This window comes from Diorhabda carinulata, chromosome 1 (assembly GCF_026250575.1).
Source record: "Diorhabda carinulata isolate Delta chromosome 1, icDioCari1.1, whole genome shotgun sequence".
Classification (NCBI taxonomy): domain Eukaryota; kingdom Metazoa; phylum Arthropoda; class Insecta; order Coleoptera; family Chrysomelidae; genus Diorhabda; species Diorhabda carinulata.
In genome coordinates, this window is record NC_079460.1 from 39,429,269 (window position 1) to 39,446,808 (window position 17,540).

General features: G+C 32.5%; 1 protein-coding gene across 1 annotated transcript; it reads right to left on the reverse strand.

Moving 5' to 3' along the window:
• Window positions 1–8: 8 nt before the first annotated feature.
• On the reverse strand, window positions 9–16,686 carry LOC130904258 (NPC intracellular cholesterol transporter 1 homolog 1b-like). Its single transcript, XM_057816925.1, has 24 exons — window positions 16,532–16,686; window positions 15,018–15,248; window positions 14,495–14,686; window positions 14,294–14,444; window positions 14,115–14,238; window positions 13,836–14,049; window positions 13,668–13,748; window positions 12,926–13,143; window positions 12,097–12,198; window positions 11,786–11,994; window positions 11,067–11,246; window positions 10,212–10,413; window positions 8,895–9,088; window positions 7,518–7,621; window positions 7,335–7,462; window positions 7,093–7,205; window positions 5,338–5,476; window positions 5,118–5,281; window positions 3,667–3,934; window positions 3,342–3,523; window positions 2,969–3,200; window positions 2,661–2,774; window positions 593–755; window positions 9–395 (listed from the first exon to the last, which is right to left on the reverse strand). The coding sequence occupies exons 1-24, from the start codon at window positions 16,551–16,553 to the stop codon at window positions 352–354; spliced, it is 3,771 nt and encodes a 1,256-aa protein (XP_057672908.1). The 5' UTR covers window positions 16,554–16,686; the 3' UTR covers window positions 9–351.
• Between the last annotated feature and the right edge of the window lie 854 nt (window positions 16,687–17,540).

Here is a 17,540-nt window from a genome sequence, read left to right on the forward strand (position 1 = left end):
GATGGATATTATAAATAAACACAAATTTATTGATACACTCTATTTATACAAAAAAATAAATTAAGTAATTTATATAAAATATTACAAACTAACATATCCCGTAATATAAAGAATACTGTTTACCAAATTACATAGGTACTGTATTGAGATTTTCACATTATGCGCTACTTACGCAATAAGTTTCGCATTATTTTCTTTATAGTTAAAAATACAGAATTTAATCATAATTCGTCAACAAAATTTGGAAAAACATTTGATTTTAGGTAATTATTTTTCCGTAATATACTATTTTTCGATGCCTTTTTATATTCCTTGTGTGAGTTTTTGGAAATATTCCTCTTTATTTTGTAACTATGGTACCGTTGATGTCTTTGTATCTGAATATTTTAATACACCTGAAACAAACATAACCAAATGATAGAGCTAATATCAAATGAACCAAAATAATTGTCTCAAAAGATCAATTTGTAGAAAAAATCACAAGTATCCAGTATAGAAAGAGTGGAAATTCATTAATTTATAGAGCAAGTCTTCCTAAATACATGAAGAAAATGGGAAATTTCCAAATTGACCAAAAATAAAATTGTATTACCTATGAAACTAAGAGCAACTGGAAGAAACACTAATCCATGCAGTGCGCCCAAAATCACGATTCCTAAATACATTCGGAAATAGAATATCCTGAAGATTAGAGAGCTGGCAAATGCAAGTACTATTATACCGCAGAATTTTGTAAGGGTGATTCCATTGAGAACCTGAAAGTAATTTAAAAAATGTCATACAAAATAATCACGAACCAATTTTTTTCCTTTAATTTAAAAAACTTTTGTATCCATCAATATTCATGAACAATGGACTCACGAAGTAACATTTTTAGATGTTACAACGTCGCGTTCTGTTTTCGACAAAAATTTCGAATTTAAAACTACGAAAACCTCCGTTTTTGATCACCTTAGTTATGTTTATTTATAACTTAATAGCTTTTCCGTGTTTACAGACCTCAATTCAGTTGTATAGTTCTGGTTGTTTAATAACTGTTATTGAACAATTATTCGCGATTTACCAACATGTATTTTACAACAAATTTCTATACTACTGTTATGTTATGTTAAAAAAAAAACATAAACAAATGAAACACGATCACACAACTCTTAATCTATCAGTATTAGGAAATATTTCCGTAAAATAACTTGATCAGATCATGATCAGTTGAATATATTTGCTTGAATCGGTTTCATTTATTTAGACGTGATTTTCCTAATAGCTAGCTAATAGTTAAAACTAACATAACCAAAAATCTTCAATAGCGCGGTTGGCGTTTTCCAACTAATTCAAATACGGGAAATATGAAGATGTCAGACTCAGTCAGACTCAAGCAGAAGCAATGAACCCTATTTTCAAATCGCTGCTGCAGACGTGTTATTTGTAGTGCTTCTTAAGTTAAACCGGAAGGTTTACAGACAAAATGCTATGAATGATTTAATGATTAGAAGATGACATGTCAATGAAGGACGTGATCAAGTGCACGATGAGCAACAATGTGGATGCTCGTGTTTGGTTACTGATGAACTAGTTCACGTAATTGAAGAGAAGCTTAAGCAAAACCGTAAGCTTACAATTAGTGCTCTTGGTATGAAATTTCCGCAAATCTCACTCATTCGTGAGATTGTTAGTGAAATACTGAAATTTTGAAAACGATGCTCACGTTGGGTACCCAAAATTCCTACTAAACAACACAAAAAATAACGGATTTTATTTCTTGAATAGTAACCAAAGTTCAATGGAAGCAAATCTTCACACATCGAAAACTTATGAGCACTGCTTTTTGGCACAGAAAAGGCATTTTACTGATTGGTTTTTTACCATAAGACCAAACAATCAATACACATGTTTACTGTGACACGATTAAGGAATTGCGCCACGCAATACAGAACAAGCACCAAAGAATGCCGTCAAAAGGTATTGTTTTTTTACTGTAATACCCGACCCCACACTGCGAAGTGACAAGAAAAGCTCCTACAGGAATTTGGGATGTGTTTGATCATCGTCAATATAGCCCGGACCTTGATCCTAGTGACTTTAATCTCTTCTCACACCTAAATTTTTTTTCCCGGTGTACTTTACCGGTGAAGACCACATCTGGCAATCTGAACCCATACGAAAACTTATATCACACGTAAAAATTATTATAAGTCCCTGTCTGGATTACAACTTTTGGTAAGAAGTATATAAAATTGATAATTTTTATTTTATTCATGAAATTGATAGGTTCAAGTTAAATAAACTATACAAAAATTATTAATAAGTCGAAAACATCCTGGATTAAAAGAATCCAAAATATTTATATTAAATCGACTTACATATCAAAATTATTTCGAAAAATAATATGATACCTACAGTAAGTATTTTCAACTTAGAAACGTTGTACCAACAAGAAATACATTCGCCTCTACTAATCTAAATGCAAACGAAGTTTTTTACGATTGGAACCCAGACATTCAAAAATGGAGATTCGATTTCACCACTCATTATTCTTCTGTTGAAAAAAAGCGTGTGGGGCAGTAGCATACTAAACACTGAGTTTAGTATGAGCTATGCGATATTCCTCCAAGCACATATTGCCTGCACTGACTTCGTAGAAATTATATAGAGGTACTTACTTTGATTCCTGTATTTGCTAATGCATCTGCGGCCCTTTCCATAGCGTTAGTTTTTGATGACGTTTCAAAAGCATGAACAATATGACCGCAGAATTCTACTGCTATTCCAACACTCTAGAAAAAAATACCACAGCTATTTTAATTTTCAAATTAGTTTTCCAAAAAATTCTTCTTCTTATTGTTAATTCCATTTTTATTATAGATACCATACTCTAATATAACGAAATATTATTATGTTAAAATGACCCCCAAGCCAGCTGATTTTACCGTTGTTTGTTTTTACTTAATATTTGTGAATAATAACTTACCATGACTAGATTGACTAAAGAAATAGCGTTTAATGAAATATTCCATAAGTACATCAATCCTAACATATGAATGATAATCATCGTCGCAGTGACCGTGATAACGATTGATTGCAAGAAACTTAATCCGGATAAAATGAAAGTTATAGCCCATACAGCCGCTAACGACCAGCTAAGAGATTTCAAAGCGTCTGCCCAAACAGTCAGATATTGTTCGAAAAAAACGTAGAAAACGCTGTAAAAATAACAATTTCTAATGATTTGTATATCTGTAATAAATATTCATTGGTCTGAACTAGGATTGAATAAGACCTATTGAAAAAATGCTATAATAAGAAAGGTATTGGATGGTTTGTAGTTTATCAATTATATTTACCTATAAGGAACTACTTTAACTCCGGGTAAATCCAATGTTGTGGTCAAATTTTTGGCTATCTGTCTGGCATGCTTTAAAGCATTGGTATAATCTTCTGAGGATTTCAGTACAGTGTGGTAACTCATCAAATTTGAAGCTATAACTCTCGACAATCCTTCTTTATTTGTTACATATGTCACACTCTAAAATAGAAAATTATTTGAAAATATATTAGTGCTAGTAAATCGCTATTCGATTAATCTTATGATTACGATCACATGTATACTTCATATTCTTATTCTACGTTATGTAAATTATCCTGAATAATTCCACGTAAGTTACTCACATTAGAATAAGCCGCGTGTCCTCCCTTGGCACAACTAGAGTCAGGATTATCGTTTAGGAAATGTGGTAAAAACCGTTGGTAATACTCGTACTCAGTAATATTAGTTTCAGCCTTCATCTTGCTTAAACTACACGATTCACAATCATCGCTGCTGTACGTATGAGGGCAAAAATAGCTAGTATTTTTAAAATATTTGCAACAAGAATCGGATGTACTCCAATCTTTGAAATCATCTAACCATGAATTTGCTGGCGTAGAAATGATAGTTCTAAAAGATAATAAACGTAAAGTGAACAATAATTATAATACTTGTATATAATATATAGCTTAAAATAGATTTAGTGTATGTATGAAAAGGTAATTTCGTCCACAGGTCTATTTCCTATAAATCTACTAGTGATATACAAAAAGATTTGTATAGTCATACTATTTTCTACAAAGTCAATAGAAGATTAACGCCTTATCATAACGAGAGACCAATTTCTCTATATCCTCTGCAAATATGTCTACCCACAGTGCTCTCATGTAGGTGAGTTTTCAAAATCTTGATTGTCCACCTTACCTACTATTCATTTCTCTAAAGAAATGGTAGTTACTGTTCTAAACCAGAAGTGCCAGGTGGGTAGTCAAAGACTTTTCTCACTATGGGTTACGCATTGTCATGGATCAGAACTACGCCGAATAAGATAATTCCCCTTCGTTTGTTTTGTATTTCAGAAACGACATAAGGTATCCTACTAGAGTTTCTTTATTATTGTTGCGTTCTGTTCCATGAAAACACCAACAAGAAGCAGTTTTCATCTCGATCAAACTATGCTCAATGTTTTGAGTAGTTGGGGGAATGCGTGTGAATCCATTCGTTCTTGGATTGTCATACAAAACATAAGCCTTATCTCCAGTCGCAATAGTCTTTAAGAACCTGGTTCTCTCATTGTATTTTCGATATACTAGCTCGGTGGGCACAATTTCATTCAGGTAATACCATGAAATTCTTTGAAATAATACACCATTGTCTCACAACATTATTACTGTAGTCTACACAGCGTCCTCCGATGACTTTCAGCAACACTGCATCGTTCGATTTGCAGAAAACTCAGATTTGGGGGATTCCAAATTTTGTGAGCGCTTTTACTCCCATTGCAATTTATATTAGTTTCAAAAGAAAATTAACAGGCGTTTAGTCTAATTTACATGCTTCTCCACATCATCCAGTGCAGTTTTCATTTAAGCTCTTTGATCAGAGTAAGTTTATAAAAGCAGAATACTTATTAACAAAAATATAGCAAAGAAAGTGCAGGTAGTATCAGTCATCATATTATGTAGTCTTTAGGAATCTACAAAGCAGTCTCTTCGTAAGAACACTTCCTTTTATTTATAGAAACTAATTATTGAGCAAGTTGGTAATTTATTTGATAATAGTTATTTGAATAGAAAGATAGCTTGGTACCTACATGTTTGGTTGTAAAGAAGCCATGAATATTTGAGTACTTATAGAGCTTTCTGAACAGTTTGAACCACCGCACATTTTATAGAAGACTTCTGGATCAAAATAATCAACTTCGCCTTTAATGATCCAATAAACTGGTGGTCCAATGCCCAACAATTCTTTTAAATTCTGAAAAATAAATTTCCCGTGATTCCAAATTATTTAGAATTCCACTATCCACTTACTTGCATATATTTTAAAACGTGGCTGCCTTCGGGCATGGAAAGCTCTTGTTCGAGACCGATTTCTATGTAAGGAGCAGCTATAACAGAAAGTATTGTTGTGGTTGTGAAGAGCAGCAGAATCGCAATTCTCACCGGGTATCTGAAAAATAATATATTTGAAAATGTAGAAAATAATTCTCAATAAAAATAGAATAACTAGAAAATTTATGTTATTATTCTAAGAGAGTGGGTCTCGATATCAAGCATTATGATTTTTTACTAGTTTTATCCCGAAATTCACAGTTGGTTTTAAAAGAAGAAAGTACAAAACCTGCTTTGCTTTTAGAACAGTCACATTAACATTTTCGTAAGTCATTTCATGTTTCATTTGGCGAATGCGGGAGTACAATTTCCAGAACGACAATTCAAATTATGTTTTTTACACACGGTGGCGATTTCTTTATATCGTTTTCATATTTTATTTACAGTATATTGAGGCCGCTCTATGAAATCTTATTATTTGTTTACGGCAAATTAGAGATTCTGTATATTAAGGATATTCTTAAAGTGTATATAAAAGAATCTTGTAGCCGTAGTAGTCAGTTAATTATCTGTCATCCGGAACACATCGGGATAGACAAACAGCAAAAAACAAAGACAGATTAACCGTTTTGGTATGTGCTAAGGCGTCCGGAAACCACCGACTGACCCTTTTGTAATAGGTAAATCTGCAAAACTCAGGGCTTTTAAGAATGTTACACACTTGCCTGTCCAATACGATTAAATGCGTGAATGACTGCCGCCCTCTTTACCACTTTGTGCCTAAGGTCAAGGAATCCTTCAAAAGCCTTGATCTACCAGAAGATACTGAAGCCATCCTTCTTTTGGACAATTGCAAAGCCCACCCCCCAGTAGATGAGTTTCTGGAAATATTGTTGCTACTCTGCTCCCACCTAACGTAATATCTTTGATTCAACCCATGGACCAAGGGGTTATTCAAAATTTTTAATGCTTTTATAGAAGGTCTTTCATTCAAGGCCTATTAAATGCCGACTGTAACGTGACTTATTTTCAAAAAAAGTTTACAGTAAAAGATGCCGTCTATGCTATTGCACACTCCAAAAATGCTGGAGAAAACTTTGGCCAGCTGCAAACCCTGCATCTGACCTAACTCTACAGACTGATGAAGAAGAAAACCATCAAGACACTCTGAAGTTTTGAATGTCATTGCTGACAATCCCTTGAAAAACCTGCCTGAAGATGAGGTAGAGAAGTGGCTTCTAATCGACGAGAATGAGCCTGTTAAACAAGAACTAACCGATGAAGACATTATCAACATTGTAGTAAACCCTCAGCCTACTCAAAATCTTGAAGAAGTGACTCAGATGCCGAAACGGAAGAAAAGGAAAAAATCAGTTGGACAGAATCACTAAATAGACTAGTACTAGCTACGGTGCTTCATAAATTATCGATTTCCATATCATTCGAAATAAATTTTATACTAAGCGTTTTACAGTACGTGTACATACATTATATGGAATGTAAAATAAACTTTGTTGTATGTATTTGCCTTAGAATTTCCGCCCGATAGACCGGAATTTTCGGTAATCCGGCACCGAGCCGGTCCCAAACGTGCCGGATTATCGGACTTCTACTGTACTACTTCATTATGAGATTTGAAGGATCAAAACAGCTTCTTAAATTTCCTCGCCATTATTTTCGCGTTTAAAAGAACAGATCATTAAATTGTTATCGTTATCTTGTATAATTACTCACTTCAATAAATTAGTAGTCACGATATTTTTCCAAAAATGGAAAATATAATCCGCAGATTCTCGTTTTTCTGGTACGCTAATTTTCTTGTGAAATATTAGATCCAATCGATTACTCTAAAAATTAATTTCGTATAAGATTGGTGAAAAACCATTAGATTAATATTTGAAGTATGCTGTATAATAAAAATTTTAAACATTAATGCATACTGTCTTGTAAATACATAGGGTGTAAAAAATTCAAACCTCATATCGTTGTTCGTCGAGAGATAATAAGGCGACAAAAGCTGTAACTTGTAGGATGAAATCTATGGTCACTGCCAAAGTTGCATACATAGCAAAAGTATGTACTGCTGGCATACTCGAGAGTGTACCTAGAAATGAATAATGTATCTAGGAACTTTACAAAACATATTCTATTCAACTAACCAATGGCGAAACAAAATATTTCTGAAATGCTGGTCAATAAAATGCTTGGTCCAACAAACGCCATTGTTTCAGCTATACTCTCTGGTATACTCAAATTAGGATCCCTAAAAAATGTTTGAGTTAGGAATAATAATGTACCTCTATAAGCGACGATTTAACGCGCGTGGGTTTTTGATTTTTTCCATTCCAAAGAAATAACAGTGATAAGCCGAAAATTTTCAATCCTTTTGAAACGGGAAAACCGCGTAATGAATTTTATTCCCATTAAATCCTAATATTTAAAGAGTTAATAAAGTCTTAGTACTTTGAAGGACACAGAAACGTCAAGAGGAAACTTTCTGAGACCCTGACGCTGAAATATGAATAATGGAATGGATAAAACCAATGCTTGATAAAAATATTTCCATAGAAGGACCCCTGTTAAAACAAAAATTTGGGAGTCCAAAACTTGGTGTCTGGTTAGAGGATATTGAAAAAAGTGATGACATACTGTTAAAAAAAGTAGCCAAAGAAAGTAATTCAGTTGATCTGGGAGTATGTTACCAGTGGACAGAAGATTTACCAAGTCTTCTGTTATATAAGTGCCTTCCATCTGAAACATTCACATTTGAAAAATGCCATGTGGGTAAACAAAGTAAAGATCGCCGTACTTTACACAGTGTGTAAATATGACAGGTACAGATAAACGTCCTCTGTTGATTATCGGGAAATCTAAGTAGCCTAGAAGTTTTAAAGTTGTGAGGATTTTACATGTTGATTGTGCGAACAATACAAAACCAAATAATTGTTTAAATATTAATTGGAATAAGTCAACAAGTAAATGATGATAAAACAAAAAATCGTTCTTTTTATCAACATTTCCAATGCTGACAAGAATTTAGAAAAACATTTTTCAAGAAAACGGGATTTTGTAATATTAAACAAAGCATTCTGCCAGAGGAGAGTGAGGATTGACGACGACGTGGCTACTGCTGGAGAATTTATCGAGGAGGATATAATTCAGAATTTTTTGGCGAATGAGAATTAAAGATAAAGCTAACAGCTAATCACAGATTTTGTATAGACAGGTCGAAAAAATTCCACAAAAACAAGAAGCTTTAAAGGCACAGAAAACGCTCCACAAGTTTTTGAATATTTATCAGTTATTGATAGGACTATTTTTTCTTTATTTGTAATTTTGTATTACAGTACTAATTATTGCCTGAAATATAAGCATAGATTACTTGAAAAAGTTCACAATCAACCATTAACATTTTGTGCATGAAACTCAACCATATAGTTACAGATCAAATTATTAATGTTAAATATTATGTGAAGTATTTTATCGAGACATAAAAGGCAGTTGAAAACTTCGTCTCAAATATCCTGTTTACTTACTTCTCTTTTCTCTGGTGGGTTTGTACAATAATGTAAATATTATCCACGCCTACAGCGAGAACTAAAAAAGGTACAACTTCGATTGTTAACATAGTGGTCACAACACCGAAATATCCGCATAATCCTATAGTTGAACCGACTGAACTGAAAACTATTAAGATTCCACCAAAGGCTAAAGAAAACTTTGCGTCCAGCTAAAAATAAACAATATCTATTTATTCAAAAAAAGGAAAGGACGTTTTTAATTTTGAAATATTTTCTATTCGCACATCTCACCAGAGTTGGTCACTCACAAAAACGTTGAATTAATTATCTAAGCTAGAACGTATATAATAATAATTTTGATATTTTCCGTTATTTTCTACTTGCAAACTAGATTACTGTGAGGTATCCGTAAACCTTGTTTATGCATTCAGGTTGTCCAATAAATTTTAGTAAAAATTAATCGCTGAGCCTATTAATTAAACATATAATTTCCCAAAATGAGTTAAATATAGTTTATAACAAAATATTATTAGATTTTGGACTGTGAGTATGTGAATTTTTCAAAATTCTTGCTTAGAGCGCACTTACGTCACTCAAGGAATATTTGTGGGCTACTAACTCAAGTTTCTGGTATTTTCGGTTGAGTTGCTGAATTATTGGAATGAGAAAGTATGATGAAAATGACGGAAATGCCTTTTAGTAAGCCGTCGATGCTCTGCATACTCTATAAGATATAAAAGTGTGAATGAAGTAGAATGAGAAAGTATCGTAAGCCCAAATTGAATAATTCCTGAGTTGTTATTAGAGGTATAAGAATTATCCAATAAGATTATTTTACTGTTAGCTACAAATTTAGCGCCGTTTAGTTTCGTTTGTTTAAAAAAAAACAAAAAGAGGAAATTAGATATAGTATAAGGCAGTTGAATTTATGAAGATTTTTGTACGCTGTTCTTAAGTTGATAGAAGATGTAAAAAAGGAATTTTCATACATAATTTTATCTTCTTCTTAACCCTAAAGGAAGAAATTATCGAAAATTCGTTCAAACTCGCTTTCTCTTGTCCACCCACGCTGAAATATATAATTTTTATCTTCTAACCAATTGACAGAGTTTCATACTTAACCCCCTTATGGGTGGAAAATCCAAAAACCATTTTCAGTGGGAAAATAGGAACCTACTGTCCAAATTTCATGATTTCTGCAGTCAGGACATGAACTGACATGCATCAAGATCGATATTTCAGCTTTTGGCTAGAGTAGTGAACACGATTTTTCTTCACACCACGCTCGAAAATACGAGGTATGAAGATAAGATTATTTACCAGAATAATTACCAAGAAATATTTGAAACTTGTGAATTTTCCTAAAGTGAAAGCTACGTATATGAACATAACCAAATAACTTATCAAAACAGTAGACGCAGTTGATTTGGATAGTTCTCCAATTTCATCTTCTATTGATCTCTCCGCACTGTACGCAATGTCTATGTAGCTAGGTCGTTCTTCTTCGTCCCATTTCTTCAATAAATCAATAAATCTACAAAAATATAATAATTTGTAAATCAGAATTATTAGCATTTTATTAAAAGGTAATGTAACAGGTTTCGATATTTGTTTATGAAAGGTATTTACTGACGCCTTGTATACAATAGATGTAATCTTTATTAAGGTATTTAGTGAATTGATCAAAGTGGATTTCAACGTTCTATTGAAATTGATAACAATTATCTTGAGTAAGATGAATGAATATCTAATAAAATGAATCTCATTCGATAAATATATTTATTAAAGATAACGTAAAGTTCAATGTTCTTTCACATTTTTGAGAATGAGATTATATTGCGTGAATAAAAAACTTTCTTTCTAATAAAATCATCGCTATTTTCCATATGATTTTCAATTTTTAGATTGTTAGATGAATTTCTCAAGATACAAGCCGATATTCATAAAAAAAGTTACAACTACACGACGGGCATGTCATTTGTTGGACAAAATAATCGATTCGCTTCGAACAGCAGAATTGTCCAGCAAAAATCTGCTGGACATATCTTCGTCGTTCGTATAAGTTTTTTGCTAGCCAAGTCTTTTCCGAACAACCTCAAATAGCTTATTATTTTGTCTAAAAAATTCAAACATCAATGAGAGTGAATTATGTGTATGTACAAAGCATTATCAAAAACAATAACTTACTTCTCTTCCCATTTTAACGTATCAGAAAGCTCAGATTTATTAACTTTATTAGATGTTAAAATCGTCAAAGAAACTCCTATTGCATCCAAATATTGATTGTTTTTAGTAGCCGCACCTAATGCTAGTCCGGGGATTACGGGACCACCGTATGGAGCTAGACAATTCATACTATACGGTGCCCTAAAAAGATTTTTTTGTCAAAAATTCACCGTTGTAGTAATATTAAACCATATTTAGAGTATCCATTCCCGCACATTGACTTCATTCATTAGTCGATGTAAATCATTTACTATGCAACTGTTAAGTTTTTTAAACACCCAGTACCCGGGGATCGAATCAGAAGAAATGTATTAGATAATTGTGAAGCTAAATTGCTATAAGTTTCTTTGGGTGCCTTTTGTAGGTAACCTACCAAAATTATATTGTCATAATCCCAAAAGACGGTGAGCAGAAACACCGCTAAATGTTACAATTTGAATTTTTTCGGCGATGGTTCTACTTATTCTATTTCGTTCTCTTCACGATACTAAATGATAAACGATGATAAATGGGTCAGAGGTGAAGCAAAGGAATTCGTTGTCTTATTAACTCATGGTAATCATCATGAATAAATGAAAGCATTCATTCTTTTAATGTCTTTAAAATTTCAAACTAATATGTTAGCACAATCATAGCAATATTTGAAATTGACGAAAAACTCATATCGAAATAAAACTTACTGTAAACATTCCACTACAGTATCGTACGATTTAGTTAGATTTTCCCTAAACGATTCCACATTATTTTGGAATAACCCTAGTAAAGATATAACAGTACATTCAGACGTTTTTGGTGGACCGGTATAAATGGTTCTCATCGGGGCGTAGCAAATACTTTCTAATCCTTTTATTACTGTTTTACCGTGTTCATCTGTTGATTCGAACGTTATCTGAAATTCAACAAAGAAATAATGGAGAGATCACTGAAATTAATTATTTCCATTAAATATATAAAATGTAGGTATATGTATCAAAATCTAAAATATTCTTACGTTCAGTAATCTTTGTTGAAGTTCGAAAATTGGATTTAAGAAAGTGTCATTAAAAGCGGGTCCCATAGTAACTTCATTTCCTTGTTTAGATCGAAATGTAAACTAAAATATCACAATAAATCAATTAGATAATCTGGAAAATTTATTATTATTAGGATCTTCAATACAATCTTGTTTGTTTATCAAATAATCGTATAAAAAGAAAGCCTTAATATTCGAATCATAGCCCATTGTATTCCATAACTTTCATCCAACGTTCAGCAAGCTCTTTAAAATCTTGTTGAAAACATTCTTTGGGGTAGAAACAAAAAATTGTCGCTTTGCATTTTCAACATTTCCTTTGGAATAAAATTTTTCTCACGGGAGAATTTCGCCATTGTTCTGAATAAATAGTAATCTGAATGTGCAAGTTCCGTACTAAATGCTGGATGTGGTAGGAATTAAATACCACCAAGTTCTTTGATCATTATCTTGCTTTCGGTTAGCTATCAGCTGTCCACTATATACCCCAGCAGACACACAAGATTTTCCGTTCGAATCGACCCCTCAAGGATATGAAGACCGACATTACTTGTGAGATTGAGGAAATTCTTTTTTCCGAAAAGTATCGCCATTGGAACAACGAAAAAAAAAATCATTGTTAAGTTTCTCAGGACTTTCAATACGAGACAAAATATCAATTTGTTATTTTTGAACTTCCTATCTCAAAAAACATTTCGTTATATGTCAGTAAAGAGTGTTTCTCTTCAGGATTAAAGCCTAGGTATCAATTATAAACGTTTAAGATTTGATTTGATAGTAGATATGAAAAAATAGTATATTCACTCACGGGTTTTATTCCAACTGTTTTGAAAAAGACTTGATTTGTTCTATAGAACGGTCCGAAATAATTGTCAAAATAATCTTTCTCTTTCCTACTTTCACTTGTTGGAGATGCCCAAAGCTCCACAGGATCCACTGTTACTTTTAAAAAATAACTTCCAGCACATAGTGTTGTTACCAATACAATACACATTAACAAAATTTTCACGCGTTTTTTAGCAACAACTAAAATAGAAAAAAACAAGCACTAAAATGGATATCAAAATGTCTGTAGATGATTTTTTGCTGCATTTGAATGTATAATATAAAAATGTATAAATGATAAAAAATAACGAAATAAAGTAATATGAAACATACTAGAGAATGAAAGAAGAGAGAAGAGACCGAATAGAAAGTGGGAAACGAGAAATAGTAAACACCACATAATATAGACAGGGCCGGATTAAGATTTATAAGGCCCGCGGCTAAAATAATGACGGGGCCCCCTTAAGGAATTCGAAAACCCGGAAAAATTCACGAAATAATATCAATACGTTAGATTTGTGGTATCAACACATCAAAAAATACAGAATGATTTCCAAATGATGGGGCCCTCTTGGACCTGGAGCTATAGCCCCCCAAGCCCCTAGCTTAATCCGGCCCTGAATATAGATAACTCAAATAGGAGAAGAACAGTGATAAAAAAATAACTATATTGTTCAATATAAAAGAAAACTTTATATCAATATTAATATTAAATGCCTACTTACTATAGCCCAAAAGATAAAAGAATTCTTGGAAACATTTCTCAACAGCTCCACTAGTTCTTTTCACTCTTTCAACGCATTTTGCTGAAAATATATATAGAAATATCCACTTTTGAAAACATGTAACTATTTCCGGTTACGTATTTCATTGATATGTATTAATATACTCACTCATATAGGAAAATTGTGTACCGGATAGAATCTTTTTTCTATACACTACTATTAGAAAAGTACCACCAAATCCAAGTGTGAATATAATACAAGCCACTACCAACGAATATACATTGAAAATTTTTAAAACTGTTCTATCTATATCATTGTCACTATATCGGTTCGCAGAACACCTCGAAGGACAATCCATACAGCTGCATGCCGTTTTATTGGGCTGCAATTACATCAAAATCTCACACTCAAATACTCATATCAGTTATACTACCTTTGTTGACTTACCCAAGATTGATTACAAGGCAGACTGACAGAGTTTAAAGCACCACTCACTTCTTTGCCGACAGGTATATAATTTATCTTAAATGGAGCCGCCATGTTACTTGGATCATTCATAAAAGAAAACCATCTGAAAAATTGAATGCATTACAATATTTTTAATTTTTAAAAATAGAAATGTTCACCTTAGCGGATTACACCAGATAGCTCCCCAACTACCACAAGTACTGGCCATAACAGGTTCTCCGGTAGATGGCATTGATACATCTTTACAAGAATTATAAGTGGTGTTCATCATTTCTTCGCTAGCATAAATATCCAACGATTTAGCATATACTAAAAATGATGAGTTAATGGATAAATATTTATTGTTATCTCCCACTTACGCCCATATGTAGGGTTCCATCCAGGTTCGAAGCTTTTAACAAACTCCAATTGGTTTGGTGAACACGTGAATTGACAATAGACATGTTGAAGATTAATTGTGCACGTAGAACACCTCTGAAATGGTACCATATTGACAAAACCTTCTTCCAATTTCATAACCTGGCTCGTATCACAGCACAGATCCATAACCGCTGAATAAAACATTTAAAAACTTAGTTTCAATTCAAGAGCATGAAGTATACGAGACACTATAATCTATTGAAACCTTGTTTTATTTTCATTACAATCTAATTTATACCATTTGAATTTTTTTATTATCTAATAAAATATCCAACAAAACTTTTTATATATAAAAGCATGCCTTCCAATACGAACCAATTGAATATTAAGAAAACCATTATGAAGTAACAAAAAATATTATAACGCGTGATGCCACGTGCATTCAATATCTGAATCTATAATCTGAACATTTTTATCCGAACAATGTCAATAATCATATTTATATTATTTATAAAAACATACTGTCATCGTCGTCCACGAAGAAAGGACATCTATTTTTAATTATCTCTATAGCTTTTTCATAATTTTCATCTGAAGCATTAAAAGGTCTTGGTTCGATTCCTGAATCGATATCATCGTCGTAAACTATACAATTTTGGCTTAATCCTCGTTCGTCAGTGTTACATATTCCGTATATTCGACATCTTGCCGAAACGATTGGAGACAATAATAAGATGATATATGTTAACAAACCTGAAATTAGAACAAACACATAATAGATCTCGGACTCTATCTCTAAAACGAACAACACAAAATTAGAAAGACGAAGAGTACGTCACTTTACTCTAGTCCAGCAAGTTATAAATATTTTCAAACTATCCTAACAATAGTCTTTCGGAAGTTCCACAAAAAACGCGTTTGTATCTGCCACCATCTCTTCATTTGTCAGACATCACTTTCCGTTTTTTAATGTTTAGGACAGAAAGTCATTGAAGGAAGGAGGATCGGGTGAATTTTCTGTAGTCGAATGGCCAAGCACATTCATCACATTTATTTCAATCAGCTCTTGGTTATCGAAACCGTGGCCTTTGACCGGCACTCTTTACATGGGACCTAGTCTAATGTTGCTGGAACTAGGTGAAACTGTACACAGAGGCTGGTGAATCGGAGCGGCTTGATACTTTGTTGAATATTGCTACTTAAGATACAAGTATACACCGAGTACTGAAGAATACTTTTAAACCATATTAAATTTATTGGAATAATCAAATGAGGAAGACAGATAGATTGGAATTTAATGAGATAGCAAAGATTAAATGTATAGCGGGGAGAAATTTCGTTTAAAAGATCATTTTTTCCAAATATATGAACTTAAATTTCTTCCCAAACTATACCTATTCCGATTTATGAACTATCAACATCTGAAATTTCATACCATGTTTCAAAGATTGCTTGTACTTTGAATTAAATTTCAGCAGGACACTTTCCAATATCAAGGGTATAAAATCTGTCATATTTGTGACTATGAAATTATTTCTTCTCTTCTTTATAAAGCACATTACTTCTTGAAAAAGTGTTGTGGATAAAGACGATCCAGCTTTCAACTGAATCGATTCCGAGCGGATCGTACCAACTTATAAGTTGTGTTTTTAGTAAAAACATGTGGGTTATCGGCAAATTACTGACAAAATTGCGGTCGAAATGATGTTTAAGGAATAGCAAATCATTCACGATAATAGAAATTAATTAATTAATTATTATCCGCTCCCTCTATATAGAATTTCCATATCGGCCCAATGGGAGGGTTTTCCCACATGATCTATTCAACACTGTTATTTTGTTAACTTTTCCATGTCGAAGAAGGTTTAAAATCAACGATAGATATTTTTAAACTACAAACGTGTTCAAATTAAAAGTCTATTCGGTTATCAACTTGAAAAGGATATACAGGTGAGGGCGAACGCATTTGGGAATAATTACTCTGATCAAAAAACGACTATAAATCATAATATTAACGTTTAATGTACAGTTCCTACCTTTATTAATTGACAAATCCATTTTTAAAAATCACAAAATGTACAATCACACCCCTAATTAAAATCAGTAACACTCATACTTAAACTAATAGACATTGACAATTTGTATATATATAAGTATATATTATACTTATATATATATATATATAAGTATCAGCACTCGACTGATATCTCTAAAGTTTGATAAATCTTAGTATTGTTATTTGCAGGTGTCCCTATATGTTATGTTGATTACAACAAAGTCTAGAATCAGTAGATTAAAAAAATAAATTAGCGTTTGAGTGGTTCGTAATAACCCAATTGAGCAAGTTATAATTGTTATCTTTGCAGGGGGGCTATACAGTTGATGTGACAAAATAGATAATTGTTCTATTTGGAAAATTCAATACAGTAAGAGCTCATAAATACTCCATAATTATCAGTCATTATTTCAATTAAACAATAGGAAATATGCTCTGGAAACAACAAATATAAAACGAATATACAGGGTATAGCTGAATGAAAGCGAAATATTGATCTGAAATTATGATGGATCCATTCTAAAATATTTCATTCTTTCCAAATGTATGAGAATACAAAGTTTTTGTGAATGTACTCGAAAGCACTACCAACATCCTTTTTATTCAAAAGGAAGTGTAATCAGCGTGTTTTTTCTTATTAAATATCAAATATTTTTTTTTTCCTAGATTAAGTTTTGTAAAATAAAAATATTCAGAAAGTAGTAAAAGAAAATATTCTGATATACAAAGGACTGTAGAAAAAAATATAAAGTAAGTAAAAAGATCTTTAGAATTTGGGTAAGACTAAGAAGTTTGTAACAACTAACAGAAACAGAAGAAAAAATACGCGAACTTTACGGTAAGAAGAAATGGAAGAAACAAAATAAAGCGAAGCACTGAGCACATAGTGTTGAGTACTGAATGTAGTACTCGCTGTAGGTGTCGGGTATTTGTGTCTTTTTATTCATGTACAAATTACCCCCACTATTTTCAGTATCTATCTTGTTTAC

What these genes read in the sequence shown, in the direction of transcription:
- LOC130904258 (XM_057816925.1), bottom strand. Translation starts at nt 16,553, where the DNA reads ATGGATTTGTCAATTAATAAAG. An exon ending in ACTGTAGTGGAATGTTTACA is followed by an intron (nt 11,247 to 11,785) that starts GTAAGTTTTATT and finishes AAATCTTTTTAG; the next exon opens with GGCACCGTATAGTATGAATT. An exon ending in GACACGCGGCTTATTCTAAT is followed by an intron (nt 3,524 to 3,666) that starts GTGAGTAACTTA and finishes TTTCTATTTTAG; the next exon opens with AGTGTGACATATGTAACAAA.